The following is a 16206-nucleotide window of genomic DNA, read 5'->3' as shown; positions in this document are numbered from 1 at the left end:
AGGGTTTTTACATCTTTTTTTGTTTGTTTGTTTGAGTCCTCTCTATAGCCAACCTGGGGCTCTGAGCCAACCCTGAGCCTCCTGCAGGAAGGAGGACTAGCACGAGGTGAGGCTTACTGAGGAGTCGGGTCATTGAGACTGTCTGCATGCTGGAGTTTGAACTACAACTGATAGATACATATGGGCATTTCATACAAAGCCATGGAGCAGATGAGTGGAGAATCATGAGAAGGCGTTAAGCAGCAGCATGAGAGGCCTGTTGGCAGATGAGAAACAGCGAGCGCAGAGAACAAAGCGATGACAGACTGAAGGCAGGGGATGGTTTTCAGAGATGGTCACAGTGCGGATTCGATGAAGGAAATGAGAGAGAAGTAGTTGAGGGCACCCCCCCGAGATGCTTCCTTGGACCTGGGTGGGGGGTGTTAGTGGTGCCTCCTTCCAAACTGGGGGCTCCAGGTAGTAGAGCCTGGGCTTGCTTTCTTGTTTATAAGTGAGCGTCTCCTGGGAGAACAGGCGCTGTGTCTTTTTCATTTCCCTGTCCTTTGCTTTACCACCGAAACTAGAGCGGTGGTTAGCTCTCAGGTTCACAGGGGAGAGGAGATAGACACGGAGAGCCTTCATTTCGAGCTGAGTTTCAAGTGTGTTTTATCAGTGTTCCTCATAGTTTTTCACAAGGGCCCTCCCAAGAAAAGAGTCTCCTTCCTATCTGCCTCTCTCACCTCCTCTATCTAGAGGAATCTGTGGCTGTGGCTGGAAGAGGGTCTTGCAAGCGAAAAGTCTTCAAGGCTCCTGTTTTACCTTTAAAATTAAGCAATGCTTGGGTGCCTGGGTGGTGCCTTGGGTGCCAATGGGTTAAGCCTCTGCCTTCAGCTCAGGTCATGATCTCAGGGTTTTGGGATCGAGCCCTGCATTGAGCTCTCTGTTCACTGGGGAGCCTGCTTCCCTCTCTCTCTCTCTATCTCTCTCTCTGCCTGTCTCTCTGCCTACTTGTGATCTTTCTGTCAAATAAATAAATAAAATATTTTTTAAAAAATTAAGCAATGCACATTTTACATTCTTCTTATTAATCCTTATTTTAATGTAATACCCCCCCCCTTAAATAAAACCCCACTCTAAATAACAAGTCATTCCTGGCATATATGCCCTATTTATTCCAGGCTTTATATATACCCCCAGCACACTACTATGTATCCCCAGGTGTACCCCAATTTGAGAAGAACCACAAAATGTGATTTTTTTTTCGCAATGTGCTATTTTTTATTCCATTGGGCTGGTAGGAATACAGCCCTTTAACTGCATCTGAGACTCTGAGAAGCCAGAGTCCCATGAGGCCAACGGATGAGAAAGACTTGACTCTAGCCTGATGGACCTTTCCAACTCACATTCCCAGGTACTGCAGAAGTTGGGGAAAACTGTGGAAACCAAAGATGAACGGTTTGAACAAAGTGCCAACAACTTCTACCATCAACAGGTAATCTGGGATGGGTGGAGGGTGGGGAAGGGAGGCTTGAAGGAGGCAAGGAGACTGGAGGGCTGAATGGCAGAAGAAACAGCAGGTTCTGCAAATCAGCAGGCGCCCCTACTAAGCCATCCTCCCACCTCATCCCCTTGCCCAGGGCTAAGGGCTACAGGGTGACCTGCTGCTTACCACTTTCCCTGGCAACCGGAGAAACTTCCCTTTCCCATTCCTGCTGACCTGGGTTTTGGGAGAGAGACAAGTGCTCTCATTTTCTCTTAATGGTCCCCCTGGCTACGGTGGGATCCCCAGGTCCTTAGACAAAGTTGTCCCCCTCTGTCTTTGGCTTACCACTTCCCCAGGGTGCCTGTTTCCCACCCCCCGGCTCTTCTCATCGGGGTAGAACCCTCTTTTCCTTGTTGCCTCTTTGTGTACTCCCTCTGCCTCACCTGAGCCCTCATTTCTAAAGAATCCCTCCGTCTTTTACCTGTCATTCTCCCCAACACACCACTTGTTCTCCCTGTGCCTTCTGTCTTCGCCGGATACTACGGGTCATTTTATGTAGAAACTTCCATTCAGAAGTGGATGACAGGTTTGGCCTCCCAGGAGATATTTCACTTCCCGTCTCCACCTTCCAGGCATTGTGCTTGGTGCTTTAGGCACGTGATCTCATTTAACCATCACCTCAGTCCCGGAGGTTGCCGTCCCCTCTTTATAATAGAAGGGGGTCCTTCACTTACATGACTATGCAGTTGTCATGCCGTTCAACCGCTTCACTCCGGGTTAGGTCCCAGCTCACAGGTTAGGGACAGAGTTGCCTGCTAGACTGATTTTCCTCAGACACCAGTCACACGCGCCTGAGCTCCCATGCCCCCCTGCACTCCTGACCAGTGCTACAAATTTGGGGGTTCCTACTGGCCACTCAGCTTCCACAATCCATGACAGCTGACAGAACTCAGGAAAGCGCTCTAGTTACAATCACTGCGTTATTAGAAACGATACACATCAGGACCAGCCAAGTGAAGAGACACATAAGGTGAGGCCCGGGAGAGCTCTGAACGAGAAGCTTCTGCGTCCTCAAGACCTGTCACCTTCCCTGCATGCTGCTAGAGGAACCGGGGGAGGCTCACCAAAGCCAAAGTCAGTAGTCTAGAGCTTTTTTTATTGTGATTTCCTTACCTAGTGAATCTCTAGCCACATGATTGAATTGAATCTCTAGCTCCCATTCTCTCCCCTCTGCTGGAGGTCAAGCTGATATCACCTGTCTCAAAGCCCCAGCCCTCTAATCACATGGTTCATCTTTCCAGCCTGACCAGCCACCAGCTGACTCATTTGTTTAGCATAAACTGACTCTGATCTGAGAGGCCCACCATGAATAACAAACACATTCCTATCGCTCAGGAAATTCCAAGGAGTTAGAAGTTACTTCGGAGGAACTGGGGACAAAGGCCAGCTAAATTCTTTATTGGATGGTATCAGTAAATTGAATTATATGGAAAATAATTCTCTAAAATTATATTAAAAGGACATTCACTATAATTCAGCAGTTGATTATATATTAGAATCACTTGGAAAACATATATATATAATTTAGAGATTTTATTTATTGAAAGAGAGCATGAGCTGGGGGAGAGGCAGACAGGGAGAGGCAGACTCCCTGCTGAGCAGGGAGCCCCATTTGGATGTAGGGCAGGGCTTGATCCTTGGAGCCTGGGATCATGACCTGAGCCAAAGACAGATACTTAACCAACTGAGCCTCCCAGGTGCCCTTTGGGAAATATTTTTACCTGGGAGATGTCTGATAGTAGGGCTTGGGAATCTGTACTTTTAAACTTGTTGTAATGGAAGATTTCAAATATATGCAAAGATAGGAAAACTTGTATCATTAATCCATGTGTACATACCCATCTCTTAGCTTTAGTAATTAATCAACTCATTTCTGTCTCCACCTACTTTCCCTCATCCTTGATTACTGTGAAGCAAATTCTATATATCCTATCGTTTTATCCAGAAAAATTTCATTATCGATCTCTAAAGATAAGGACTCTTTTAAAATATAACCACAAGGCCATTATCACACCTAAAAATATTTTCTCTGAGATATTTACTCCTTTCCAACAAACCGGAAAGGAAAAGAAAAACATGAATTTAAAAATCCTGGTTTCGGGGCACCTGCATGGCTCAGTCATGATCCTGAGATGGAGCCAAAGCAGACCCCTTACCCGCCAGGAGCCTGCTTCTCCCTCTCTGTCTGCTCCCCCCCCCCCCCCCCCCCCCGCCATGTGTTCTCTCTCAAATAAATGAATAAAATCTTAAAAAAAAAAAAAAAACCTTATTTCACACCCTCCCATGCTACCACCACCTTTGTTTTATATCCTTACAGTCCCCCGGCTATGAGTGTGTATGATCTCTAAGTAAATCCACAATAGATAGATAGTTTACCAAAGTGAGACCATTCCGTTGATACTGGTTTTATAACTTGCCGTTTTCAGTTAGCAATATAATATAATATCCTTTCTGATACTCCACTAAAATGTAAGACTGAGTGATATTTTCAAAAAGTAGCACTAATTTTTTAAAAATTTTATTTATTTATTTGACAGAGAGAGAGGAATCACAAGTAGGCAGAGACAGGGGGGGGGAAGCAGGCTCCCCGCCGAGCAGAGAGCCCGATGCGGGCCTCCATCCTAGGACCCTGAGATCATGACCTGAGCCGAAGGCAGAGGCTTAACCCACTGAGCCACCCAGGTGCCCCAGTAGCACTAATTTCTTGATATAAAATATCCAGTTAATGTTCACATTCTCCTAATGATGTCTTTTTTTTTTTTTTTTTTTTAGTTTGTTTAAATCAGCAACTTGTTGGCATGTTTAAGTCTCTTAGGTTTAAAGTTAAATCTCTTCACCTGCGACTTTCTGATCCCTCCCTCTTTGCAGTTTGTTTGTCGCTGACCCTAGATTGTCCTCCCGCAGTTTCCTGCAGCCTCAACTTGATCGATTAGGTCCTCAGAGTAAGGTTTAGCCTGCTCGCTTGGTTCTGGTATTTTCTATAAATTCATAGTTGGGTTTAGAGGCTTGATGAGATTCAGATTTTTGTTTTTGTTTGTTTGGGCGGCAAGAATACTTGGTATTTTTATAGGCCTGAGAGTTTTCCACTTGGAGGCACATGATGGCTGCGTGTCTCCTTGTTTTGCGGGACATGAACAGCCTTGGTTGATTATTAACTACGGAGGCTGTGTTTTATATTAACTTTCCAGGTAGTGACGATGTAGTAGCGAGTCTGAGAACAGCATTTGGCAACCAGCGGTTCAGTCAAACAAGGGGGGGGGAGTAGGATCTGGGAAGGAGGTGGTTTAATCAAGGTAAAAGCCGTAGAACTGCCGAGCTGGGATTCCAACTTAAACCCTTTGCTTTTCCCCCTGCACCTCACTAGGAGGCCTCCGTGGGCCTCTGCTCAGTGATTGCCCGGTTCTGCTTCTAACTGCAGCGTGAAAAGAACAGGAATTAGTAAGTCAACACCCACATCGAGAGCTTTCTGACTCTTGACTCATTCTGCACCTCGGTCTTTCCTCTTCCTCTCTGCCTTAAAGGATGGATCTGCCAATGGCAGGTGTGTGGGCAGAAAGGATAGGAGATGAAGGAAAGCCCATCAAGAAGAAGAGGATAGGATATTGACAGTCCCCTCAGAATTTCCTGGGCGAGCCCACCACCTGAAACACTGGAAGGGGGCGGAGATGGATTTGAGAAATGAAATAGAGGTTGAATAGGAATAAGGAAAGTTTTCTTCTGAGTGGAGGATTAGTAACTGGTATTTGAGCTTGCATGGAAAGGTTACTTCACAAGCGTGTCATGGGGGCCTGCTACACGCCAGGGACTGGGCTAGATTCTGGGACTCCAATGTGAATAAGATAACACACCTGCCCTCAGGCTCTCACAGTTTAGGAAGAAAGACAAAAACAATACAGCCCAGTCTTAGACTGGACCTGGGGTGGCTAAGACAAACAGGCGGGGAAAAGACAAGGTCAAGGAGATTGAAAGTGAAGTATTCCAGAAGGTAGACCAGTTAGTTGGTCACGTGCCCAGGGCCTTACCACAATCAGCTTGTAGGTAAACTTTTCATTAATAAGTAAATATCACTCCCAAACTTCCCAGCCTGATTTCAAGACCTTGCCATTTGCCTGGGTTCCTAACCAACTTTCCATAGGTAAGTTTTCCTTGTGGGCTCTGCTTGGCTGCTTCCTCAAACTATATTAAATAGGAAGAATTGTTTTCCACAAGCAGCATTTTAAACTCTTATTTTTGGTAGTGACAGCTGCTTCCAAGTCATTGCATTCAAAATCAAACCTAGGGCGCCTGGGTAGCTCAGACCATTAAGCATCTGCCTTTGGCTCTGGTCATGATCCCAGGATCCTGGGATTGAGTCCCACATCGGGCCCCTTGCTCAATGGGAACCTGTTTCTCCCTCTCCCTCTGCCTCCTCCTGCTTGTACTCTCTCTCTCTTTGTCAAATAAATAAATAAAATCTTTTTTAAAATAACAGAATAAAATAAAACCTAACGGGGCACCTGGGTGGCACAGTCGGTTAAGCCTCTGACTCAATTTTGGCTCAGGTCATGATCTCAGGGTCTTGAGATCAAGCCCCACATTGGGTTCCATGCTCAGTGGGGAGTCTGTTGGAGATTCTCTCTCTCACTCTGCCCCTCCCCCAGCTTGTGCATGCTCTCTCTTTCTCTCTCAAATAAATAAGTAAATAAAATCAAACCAGCTTCTTGTCTCCCTTCTGGACCTCCATCAAATCAAGCACTTTCAGCACTCACTCAGGATTGGTCATGCTTTGCTAGCTGCTTTGCTGAGTGTTTGGATTTCTCTGAGTCTGTTTTCTCCAGCAAATGGGGGAACCTCAAGCCAAGGACTCTCTCAGCATGTAGCTTTGTCTGCCTAAGTGCTTAGGACAAGCTTCCAGAGGGAGTGGTCCATTAATTGAGGGCTGAGGTTGTCTGCGTAAAGGGGAGGAAGGCCCAACTCAGACTCTTCATGGGGCTGCCAAGAATTTGGCAAGGATTCAGAGAGCCAAAGTGATAAAATCATAAGCTACAGGCGTAGAAATGGTCTTACCCAACATTTATAGAGGAGGAAAATAAAGCCAGAAAAGTGGAATAACTTGCAGGGTTTTGACTCCCAGACAAGTGGGAACATAAGACTAGGAAAGTTGTATCTGTCAAGAAAGAAGAGAGATGCTGGGCAACCTGGAGCCATTTGGGGTCTGGGAGACAGGGACAGAGAGGCCAGCAAAATAAGAGGATACCCAGTGGTGCCCCACTTCCTGCTACCACTACACACACACACACACTCACACTTCATCTCTTCAAAGGAAAGAGCAAGAACATAAAGAACTTGGACCTACAGGTTTGATCCAAAAACAGAAATACAGTTGGGCTTCTGTGAGTGCAGGGAAAGGCAGAAGGCATTCACGTTTTATGGACTCTGGTATTGATAGAACCCCCTGGTTTTGCACAGCGGACACACAACCTCCGTAGTCATGCACGATAGTCTTGATTACCGATCCAGTTTTTCAGGCCACATAATATCTAATGGGAGAAAAACAATTTTGATTTCATTTGTAGAAATCACGGGAGATGGTTTAACAGCTTTTATTACTTATATGTGTATTTTGGAGACCAAATCTTCATGGTGAAGTAAAAAGTTGAGCCCACATTATTTTCTTTCAAAAAAGCACTTCAAGGGGTGCCTGGGTGGCTCAGTGGTTTAAAGCCTCTGCCTTCAGCTCAGGTCTTGATCCCAGGGTCCTGGGATCAAGCCCTGTGTCGGGCTCTTTGCTCAGTGGGGAGCCTGCTTCTTCCTCTCTCTCTGCCTGCCTCTCTGCCTACTTGTGATCTCTGTCTGTCAAATAAATAAATAAAATCTTTTGAATAAATAAATAAATAAATAAATAAATAAAGCACTTCAAATCCTTGTTAATTTTTATAATCCTCCGAACTCTCTCAAACTTTGGCTATCAGATTTTTAAAACTCCTAAACTTATACCCACCTACCAGATCCAGGTTTAAAAGATTTTATGTACATTGAACATCTTAGACTGTTTAAACTTTTTTCCCATGAATGAACAAGCAAAAAGGAAATGAAACATCCTTCCTGGCGAATGCTGAGTGTTTCTGAATTTTGGTGACTGACTGTCTCCGTTGTGCTATTGAAAGCACTTCCTTAAGGTCACCAGTGATCTCCAGTTACCAAGTCCAATGACTGTGACTGGTTCTTCCTGGACTCTAACCTCTCTGTAGCATCTGGTCCCTCCTTGGTCATTCTCTGATGCTCTCCAGGTCCCCACTTGCTGTGACACCCCACACAACATCGGTTCTTCTCCCACCTCTCTGACAGTGTCTTCAACTCCCTTGAGTCCACCTAAGGGTTGGTGTCCCTTGAGCCCTTGCATTCAGCCCCAAGGACTTTTAACCTGAGGTATGGTCAAGTGTTTGGACTGGCTTAGAAGTGAGGCAAAAAGATGGACAAAATAATTGTTCCAATTTTCTTTGACCTAGTTGACCTAGATTTTCTGCAGCTGAATTTACATAATAATGATCTTTCCTGCCAAGATTTCCACAGGGGGAAAAAATACATATTTTTAAGATTTATTTATTTGAGGGGCACCTGGGTGGCTCAGATGGTTAAGCGTCTGCCTTCAGCTCAGGTCATGATCCTAGGGTCCTGGAATCGAGCTTTGCGTCGGGCTCCCTGCTTTGGTGGGGAGCCTGCTTCTCCCTCTCTCTCTGCTGTTCCCTCTGCTTGTGCTCTCTGCTCTCTCTGTCAAATAAATAAATAAAATCCTTTAAAAAAAAAAGATATATTTATATGAGAGAGCTGTGGGGGAGGGGCAGAGGGAGAGAGAGAACCCCAAGCAGACTCCCCACCGAGCACGGAGCCCAATGTGGGGCCAATCCCACGGCCTATGACCTGACCTGAACCAAAACCAAGAGTCAGACACTTAACCAACTGAGCCCCCCAGGTGCCCCCCCACAGATAAAAAAAATCTTAAGTTGTTAGGTAGAATTTTCTGATTTTCAGTTTTTTGCCCATAAATTTTTTTATACTGTTGGTTTGCTCACTGAACCTATCTAGTGCTGAACACAAGCAAATAAAACAAATGAACAAGTTCATAAGTGCTTTATGGTACATGCATAATACATCTTAACTTAAATACTCCTTCCCCGGAACTGGTGTGAGGATCACTATTCGGACCCATCAGCCCTGCCCTGTGGCTTACCTTTCAGTGGGCTGCCTCTTTCAGTCCAGGCCCACACTCCAGAAGTCACGCTCCAAATGTCAATGGTCTGGCCTCAAACTCCCTTCTCATACAACTTCTAGAAACGAGTCCACGCAGAGGAAAGAGAATCAGAAAAGGCTTTAAATAATGCTAGGAGCAACAACAAAGAGAGCCTATGAAAGACAGGACTCAGTGCAGGGTCTGGAAAAGATGTCTTCCAACATGTGCGAGAGATACCAGATCTGCTCTGAGTACAGAAGACCAGCCTGAGAGCAGTGGGCCAGAATTGTAGCAGAGCTATTTAAAATTGAAGCACAGGGATGCTGCCTGTGTCTCAGTTGGTTAACTGTCTGCCTTCGGCTCAGGTCATGATCCCAGGGTCCTAGGATCAAGTCCCACATTGGGCTCCTTGCTCAGGGGGGAACCTGCTTCTCCCTCCGCCTACCACTCCCCCTGCTTATGTGCTCTCCCTCTCTCTCTCACACATGAATTAAATAAATAAATAAATAAAATATTTATGAATAAATAAAATCGAAGTACAACCTTCACAAGAGGTCATGAGTTTCTGGTCGCTGGCGGTATTCAAGAAACAGAAGCTAAATGGTCATTTATTTGTTAGAGTTAAAACAAAAGTGGTTCATCTGTTGGGTTGGAGATTTGAATGTCCAAACTTGAGTGATACCTTCCTCTTCTTTTCTCCCTTCTTCTTCGTTTTCCAGGGAGGAGAGCTAGGCTGTGCTTGTGAGGCCCAGCCTAAAAAAAAATGAGAATTGAAACACAGGAGCGAAGATAAGGTTGGGTAGACAGAGCTATAGATGAGGCCATCGGAGTTGAAACAGGAGGAGAATCAGTGATGAGCCATTTGGAAAAGAAGTGTAAAGCACGTGACTGATGGAAGGGGAAGGTAAAGGGAGGCAAGGCAGAGAAGGATGTCAGGGGGAGGAGAAGAATGGCCCATGTGGGGGTTCAGGGGAGGAAGAAGGCCGAGTATCTACAGAAGATAGTGGCAGATTACTTACCCAGAGAGGAAGGTGTAAGCCAGAGGATCGCATAGATACAGTCACGTAGGACACTTAAATTTCAGCAGAAGACCTGGGTTATAGGCTTTTGTTCACTAGAAGAGAGAACAGAGGCAAGAAGGCCTCCCCAGTGCCATAGGAACAATCTCCAAACAGAAACTGCCCCCAAAAAGACAACCTACAACTTCAGGGTAAAGAGAACAGAGGCTGATTTATACCATTTGCAAATTCCAGGACTGATTTCTGCTTCTAACCTAACTTCTCTATCTTGACCTCTAAAGCATCTCTCCAAATGTATCTCTTTGGTCACCAAAAGCACTTTTCCCTTCCAGGCAGAAGGCCAGAAGCTCTACAAGGACCTGAAGAACTTCCTTAGTGCAGTCAAAGGTGGGTAGTGTGTCACACAGGAGAAGCGAGCTTCTGAGGGCTCTGGGGATGGAAAGAAAAACAACCATTCTCGGGCATTTTATCACTTGCCTGCCCCTCATGCCCACAACTCGAGGGCATAGGAAGAGCGGCCTTTCCTGTCCCAGCCCCCCCTGTTTTCCTCACGGATCACCCAAACCTTCTGGGTATGCATCCTTTGGAGTGGACCCGCTGGTCTGCCCGTTCACTCAGATGGTTACAACAGCCTCCCTCGGGGGAAGGTATGGTAGGAGCGACTTCTGTCCTTTCAGTGATGCATGAAAGCTCGAAGAGAGTGTCAGAAACCCTGCAGGAGATCTACAGCAGCGAGTGGGACGGTCACGAGGAGCTGAAGGCCATTGCAGGGGTAAGAGCGTCCTGGCTTTAGAGCTCTTCTGCACTCACCCTTGCCCTCATCTCAGCCTTCTCTTATCTTCTCCGTCTGAGCAAACAGGAAAGCAAAGGAGCCAGTCTGAACCCCTCATGTGTATAGCCTCAGTCACGGGTGGTAGCACAAAGCAACAACCGTGAAGGTAAAGACAAGTGTTTCCTGGTCTGCGGATGCCTCTGCGGTCGGCCATCTTCCCCTCCTTAAAACCTTACAGAAGCTGTACATACATAAAACCCAACTGGTTGTCTTGGAAAACTAACTTCATGCAGTTTTTTCTTCCCAAATTTCCCTGTCCTTCAAGCTCTAGAGCCCAAGACGCTGACCGCCTTCTCCTTTTCTTGTTCCTGAATGTATGGCCAGGCTGTTACAGGGCAGTTCCTAGGGCAGGGCTGGTTCTTCATCTGACCCTTTGCCAGAACCCAACATGACATTCTAAACACAGCACTCTAAAAAGGCAGTTTGCGGCAGGAAGGATTTGGGTTTTCCTTGGTATCCAGTTGTTGCCGAGAAGCGGGGCCCTCACCTCTGCCCTCTGCCCCACAGAATAATGATCTTCTTTGGGAAGACTATGAAGAGAAACTAGCCGACCAGGCTTTGAGGACCATGGAAAACTACGTAGCCCAGTTCAGCGAGATTAAGGTAATCAGTTTCAGAGTCGAGGGGGGCCCCCAGAGGTAAGAGGACATACGGGGTCAACATCCTAAGTAGAGTTCAAGCCCACAGTTAGGAATGAAGCTTAGGAAAAAAGATTTAAAAATCAGGGATTGGATAGGAGGGTTAGGGTAGAGGGTTAAAGGTGTCAAGGGCATGTTTGTTTATTTACTTATTTTATATATTTGTATATATACGTATATTTTTTTTAGTGATGTTCAACAAGTTTATTTTATTTATTTATTTATTTATTTTTAAGATTTTATTTATTATTATTTGACAGAAATAGCGAGGGAGGAAACACAAGCAGGGGGAGTGGGAGAGGGAGAAGCAGGCTTCTTGCTGGGCAGGGAGCCTGATGGGGGGCTCGATCCCAGGATCCAGGGATCATAACCTGAGCCGAAGGCAGATGCTTAATGACTGAGCCACCCACGCGCCCCAAGGGCATGTTTAGAATTAAGTTTCAGTGAACTAGATCCGAGTGGGTTTTGAATTAGATCCAGGTCAAGGCATCCATTTTAGTGGTGAAAAGAAAAAATAGCTAATAGGGATGCCTGGGTGGCTCAATTGGTTAAGCGGCTGCCTTCGGCTCAAGTCATGATCCCAGGGTCCTGGAATCGAGTCCCACATGGGGCTCCTTGCTCAGCGGACAGCCTGCTTCTCCCTCTCCCGCTGCCATTCCCCCTGCTTGTGCTCTCTCTCTCTCTCTCTCTGACAAATTAGTAAGTAAAATTTTTTTTAAAAAAACAGCTGGTATACAGAGCATCTGGGTGGCTCAGTGAGTTAAAGCCTCTGCCTTCGGCTCAGGTCATGATCTCAGGGTCCTGGGATCGAGCCCCACATCGGGCTCTCTGCTCAGCAGGGAGCCCGCTTCCCCCTCTCTCTTTGCCTGCCTCTCTGCCTACTTGTGATCTCTGTCTGTCAAATGAATAAATAAAATCTTAAAAAAAAAAACAGCTAATATGTTTATTGTAGAGAAGAGGAAACTTGGAGGAATCATGAGTCATAACAATTATCTTCCAGTACTGGGAGGTCTGTTAGGTGAAAGAGGGATGCAGCCTGTTCTAAATGGTTTCAGAGAGCAGAGTTAGAATTCATTGACTCATTCAACTCAGATTTATGAAGCTTCTACCCTCTCAGGCACTCGCTGCTTATAGATTCATATGGAGAAATTAGAGGGATCCTGACTTAAGTTTCTCATAGAGCAACACTGAAATATACAGTGAAGTTGGGACTTGAAGTTCAACTTCAAGCAAAAGTTGAACTACGGATTTTGAGTATTACAGAGAAGCTCCATGTATGAAATAGGAAGTTGGACCAGATGATCACTAAGATCCTTGCAAAATCTAGGATTGGATTTGTAGTTCTGATGAGACTGCGTAGATGCTCTCTCAGTGTACACCGTAATTTACCACTTTTATTACGCTTTAGGGTTTTCAAAGCACTTTGTAGTCAGCGTTTGATCTTTAAAATAACACTGTAGAGCAGATGAGGCTGCTGAAGTTCTAGAAGAGATGTGACTTGCCCTCCGGCACAAGGCTAATAGGTGGCGGCATTGGGAGTTAAGATCCCCATCTCCTGACTTTGAATTCAGCTGGATCCTCAAGGCCATTGCTCCTGGAGGCCGAACCCATTTTTTTAGTGGGTTCATAGGAAATACTAACATTTAGTGCAGGCGTCCACGAGCTCTGTAGGATTTCCCTCTCTCTTCCCATCCCCTGCCATCCACAATGAGGATCCCCATTCTTTCCAAATAGCGAGAGAAATTCCATGGGCTCCAAGCTGTTAGAAAGTGAAATTTGCTAATAGGACCCAGTTTGTTTGCTACTCTGTTAACCTGCATCCCGGCCGCTGAAAAGTGAGTATCAAGGCCCTCTCTCCTGATTCTGGTTTAGGAAAGAATTGCCAAGCGGGGTCGGAAACTTGTGGACTATGACAGTGCCCGACACCACCTGGAGGCGGTTCAGAATGCCAAGAAGAAAGATGAGGCCAAGACTGCCAAGGTAAAAAAAAAAAAAACAAAAACAAAAACCACAAAACAAAACGGTGAAAGCTTCCTGCCCTCTCTCCCCTCCGTAGCAGTGGCAAGTCACTGGGCCAAGCCGGGTTTAGGAAATGATAAATTCAGCATCCAGCGTCCCAAACGAAATCCTGTTTTCCCTGACACCAGTGCTCAAAGGATAGTCAGAGATGCCAAGGCTGGGGAGGGTACGGGTCTGGGGAGGGAGAGGTGTGGTTGCAGGTAAGCCAAGTCCCTAAAAAGAATGCAGGGAAGATAGGCGGCAGCCTAAGCCTCAGATTCCAGATTGAGGGAATCTGTCCTGTCTCTTTTACCCCCCCAGGCAGAGGAAGAGTTCAACAAAGCCCAGAGTGTGTTTGAAGACTTGAACCAGGAACTGCTGGAGGAGCTGCCTGTTCTTTATCACAGGTAATGGTTGATAGTCAGGAAAGGCCTAGACTTCTGGGCCGAGGGAGGCCCAGGTTACCTGGCAACCCAAGCTTGTCGCCTCCTGAAAAGAGCTCTGTTCCCAGAGCAGGATGTTGCCTCAGCCCTGCTACTGGCTGGCTGGGCGATATTAGGCAAATGGCCTTATCGCCCCAGATGCTGGTTTCTTCATCTGCAATACAGAGATAGCCGTACTTGGCCTGCCAGCTTTTCCGGTTTCAAGGCAAGATGCTTATCGGCTAGGAGTGATCTTGGCAAGTCAATTACTGTCATCATAGGAACTAGGAATATCTGGTTCATGCTTCAGTGTGTATTGTTTTAAACGAGCTTGGTTCTTGAACATCCAGATTAATCTAGAATATAAACCACGGGATGATTATTTCTATTAATGATATCTTTGCTGCACAGAAGGTAAAAGTGTTTTAGATGTATCTGGGTAGAAATTCTATTTGTATCCTATTTTCGTTGTACAAGATATGCTGCAATGTAGCTGTAGTCAGTATTTTATGTTGCCACTTAATATTATTCTATGTATGATGGAGCCTTTTAAATAACTACATGTATATTCAAATACTACTTATGTGACTCCTGATTTAAATAGCACTGAAATTTAATACAGTTTCTTTAAATGTAATCTGCCCCAATTCATTGATAGTAGAATTCCACTAATGTGCACACCACTCCATAGCAGTCCAAGTAGTGCGTAACGAGAAAGAATAATTATTTATTATAATAATTATTATCACACGGCCTTATATTTAGAGCGCACTTTAAAAAGGCCTCAGAGTACTTTCATTCATATCTACTTTAATACCTAAAGAGCCTGAATCAAGAGAGTTCATGCAACTAGAGGTCTCTCCTACCTTGCTGTCAGACTGGACTGATAAGTGTCTTCTCTGACCTTCCCACCCTCTTCCAAGAGTCAAGTGTGCTCCTGGCCTGGCTTGACAAGTCCAGATTCCAGAACATCCTGAGTCTAGGGTATGGGGTGCTTTTCTCTGAGGATCTTGGTGTTGGCAGGTGTTGGCTTAAGCTTCTACCTTGTATTTCAAAAGGTTTCCTTTACTAACCTTACCCGGATGTGTTGTTGTGGGGTTTTTTGTTATTGTTTTATTTTTTGTTGTTGTTTTTTGTTTTTTTGCCTCCTGACAGTCGTATTGGATGTTACGTGACCATCTTCCAAAACATTTCCAACCTGAGGGACGTCTTCTACAGGGAGATGAGCAAGGTGAGAAACCTCCGGCCAAGGTAGACACCTAGGTGGGTTTTTCTAGGAAATAGGAAAGTAGCCCTAATGTACATAATCACATTAAATATTGATCGTAGCACCCCAGGTTTGAGCCCTCAACTGACCGTGTTGAACTGTGTTAAAGCACAGGTGTACACATCAGAGGGCCCTCCCTGTCTCCATGAACAACTGAATAATGACAACCAGATTTGACCTTCAGATAAATAAAGGAGGTTAGGCCTGTGGAAGGAAGAGCTGAAATGAGGAACCAAGCTGTGAAATCTTTATCTTATGTTGCTAGGGAGCAGAGGGGGCAGTGTTTAAATACAGGTCAGTCTCTCAGGTAGCTGGGCATGAATGGAGAAGGCCAGTCCTGTTCAGTGAGAGGCAGCCCCAGAACACTACCTCATGGGGCCTTTTCTAGTCCCAGGTTTCTGAGACTCGGTTCTGTCACAACATTAATTAAATCCATGTACACATTCACATATCCCTCTCCACACTTGCTTTAGCTAAATAATGGCTTGCCTCATTAATATTTCTTCCCTGGATTACCTGAGAGAAGCTAGAACCTCAACTTAAACATCAAACATCAAGGACCCAGCCTTGAGAGAGCCGCCCGTCTGACAGAAGAGGCAGAACTTAAGACACAGTCCAGGAAGAAGGGGCATCAGGCAGGGTCCTGGACGCTAGTGCCAAAGAGTTGAGGGGGAGTTTTATAGTTAAGGGTGGGGAGGGTATTGTTTTGGGAACTGTGTGAAAGGGAGAGGAGAAGGGATATGTCTGTCTCAGGTCCCCACCGGCTAGCGACCCCACCCGTCTCTCTTGCTGGCTGTAGCTGAACCACAGTCTCTATGAGGTGATGAGCAAACTGGAGAAGCAACATTCCAACAAGGTCTTTGTGGTGAAGGGAGTATCCAGGTGAGCAACTCCTCTGAGACTCCTTGCTCCTTTGTGTCTCCTGTCAACATACGCAGCACTCTCGCTGTACCCAATCCTGGCCTTCCCTTCGTGTTCACGTCCATGATATTGTTAGTTATTTGTATTATGGCTCTATAAAAATCCTTTTTCTTTGTGTGAACTATTTCAGCGATCACTAAAGGTATAAAGAACGATGCACTAAAAAAGAATACAATAAGTAGCCATACAGCTATCACCCAGTCTACGAAATCAACTATCCTATGTACTATTGAAGTCCCCAGTATCCCCCTCCCCACCCATCCTGCCCCCTCATCTAAGGTAACCATTGTCTTAAATTCAGTATCTGCTTTTCCCATGCTTTTCTTTTTACTTTTTGACACACATATATACCCACAGAAATTACCGTTTTGCATGTT

The 16206-nt window shown here is 45.6% G+C and overlaps 1 protein-coding gene across 2 annotated transcripts in view; it reads left to right on the top strand.

Moving 5' to 3' along the window:
• Positions 1 to 16206, top strand: part of LOC111157908 (bridging integrator 2) — a 30874-nt gene that overhangs the window by 5215 nt on the left and 9453 nt on the right. For both annotated transcript variants that reach the window (XM_022519632.1, XM_022519631.1), the window contains exons 2-9: positions 1391 to 1471; positions 10084 to 10138; positions 10429 to 10523; positions 11091 to 11186; positions 13094 to 13201; positions 13541 to 13626; positions 14797 to 14872; positions 15708 to 15790. In XM_022519632.1, coding sequence (XP_022375340.1) covers positions 1391 to 1471; positions 10084 to 10138; positions 10429 to 10523; positions 11091 to 11186; positions 13094 to 13201; positions 13541 to 13626; positions 14797 to 14872; positions 15708 to 15790 — 680 coding nt within the window. The remainder of the gene's footprint in view (positions 1 to 1390; positions 1472 to 10083; positions 10139 to 10428; positions 10524 to 11090; positions 11187 to 13093; positions 13202 to 13540; positions 13627 to 14796; positions 14873 to 15707; positions 15791 to 16206) is intronic.

This window comes from Enhydra lutris, unplaced genomic scaffold (assembly GCF_002288905.1).
Source record: "Enhydra lutris kenyoni isolate GAN:26980312 unplaced genomic scaffold, ASM228890v2 scaffoldscaffold56, whole genome shotgun sequence".
In the NCBI taxonomy this organism is placed as follows: domain Eukaryota; kingdom Metazoa; phylum Chordata; class Mammalia; order Carnivora; family Mustelidae; genus Enhydra; species Enhydra lutris.
Note: the sequence above shows the minus strand (reverse complement) of the source record. Positions and strands in the feature narration are given on the sequence as shown.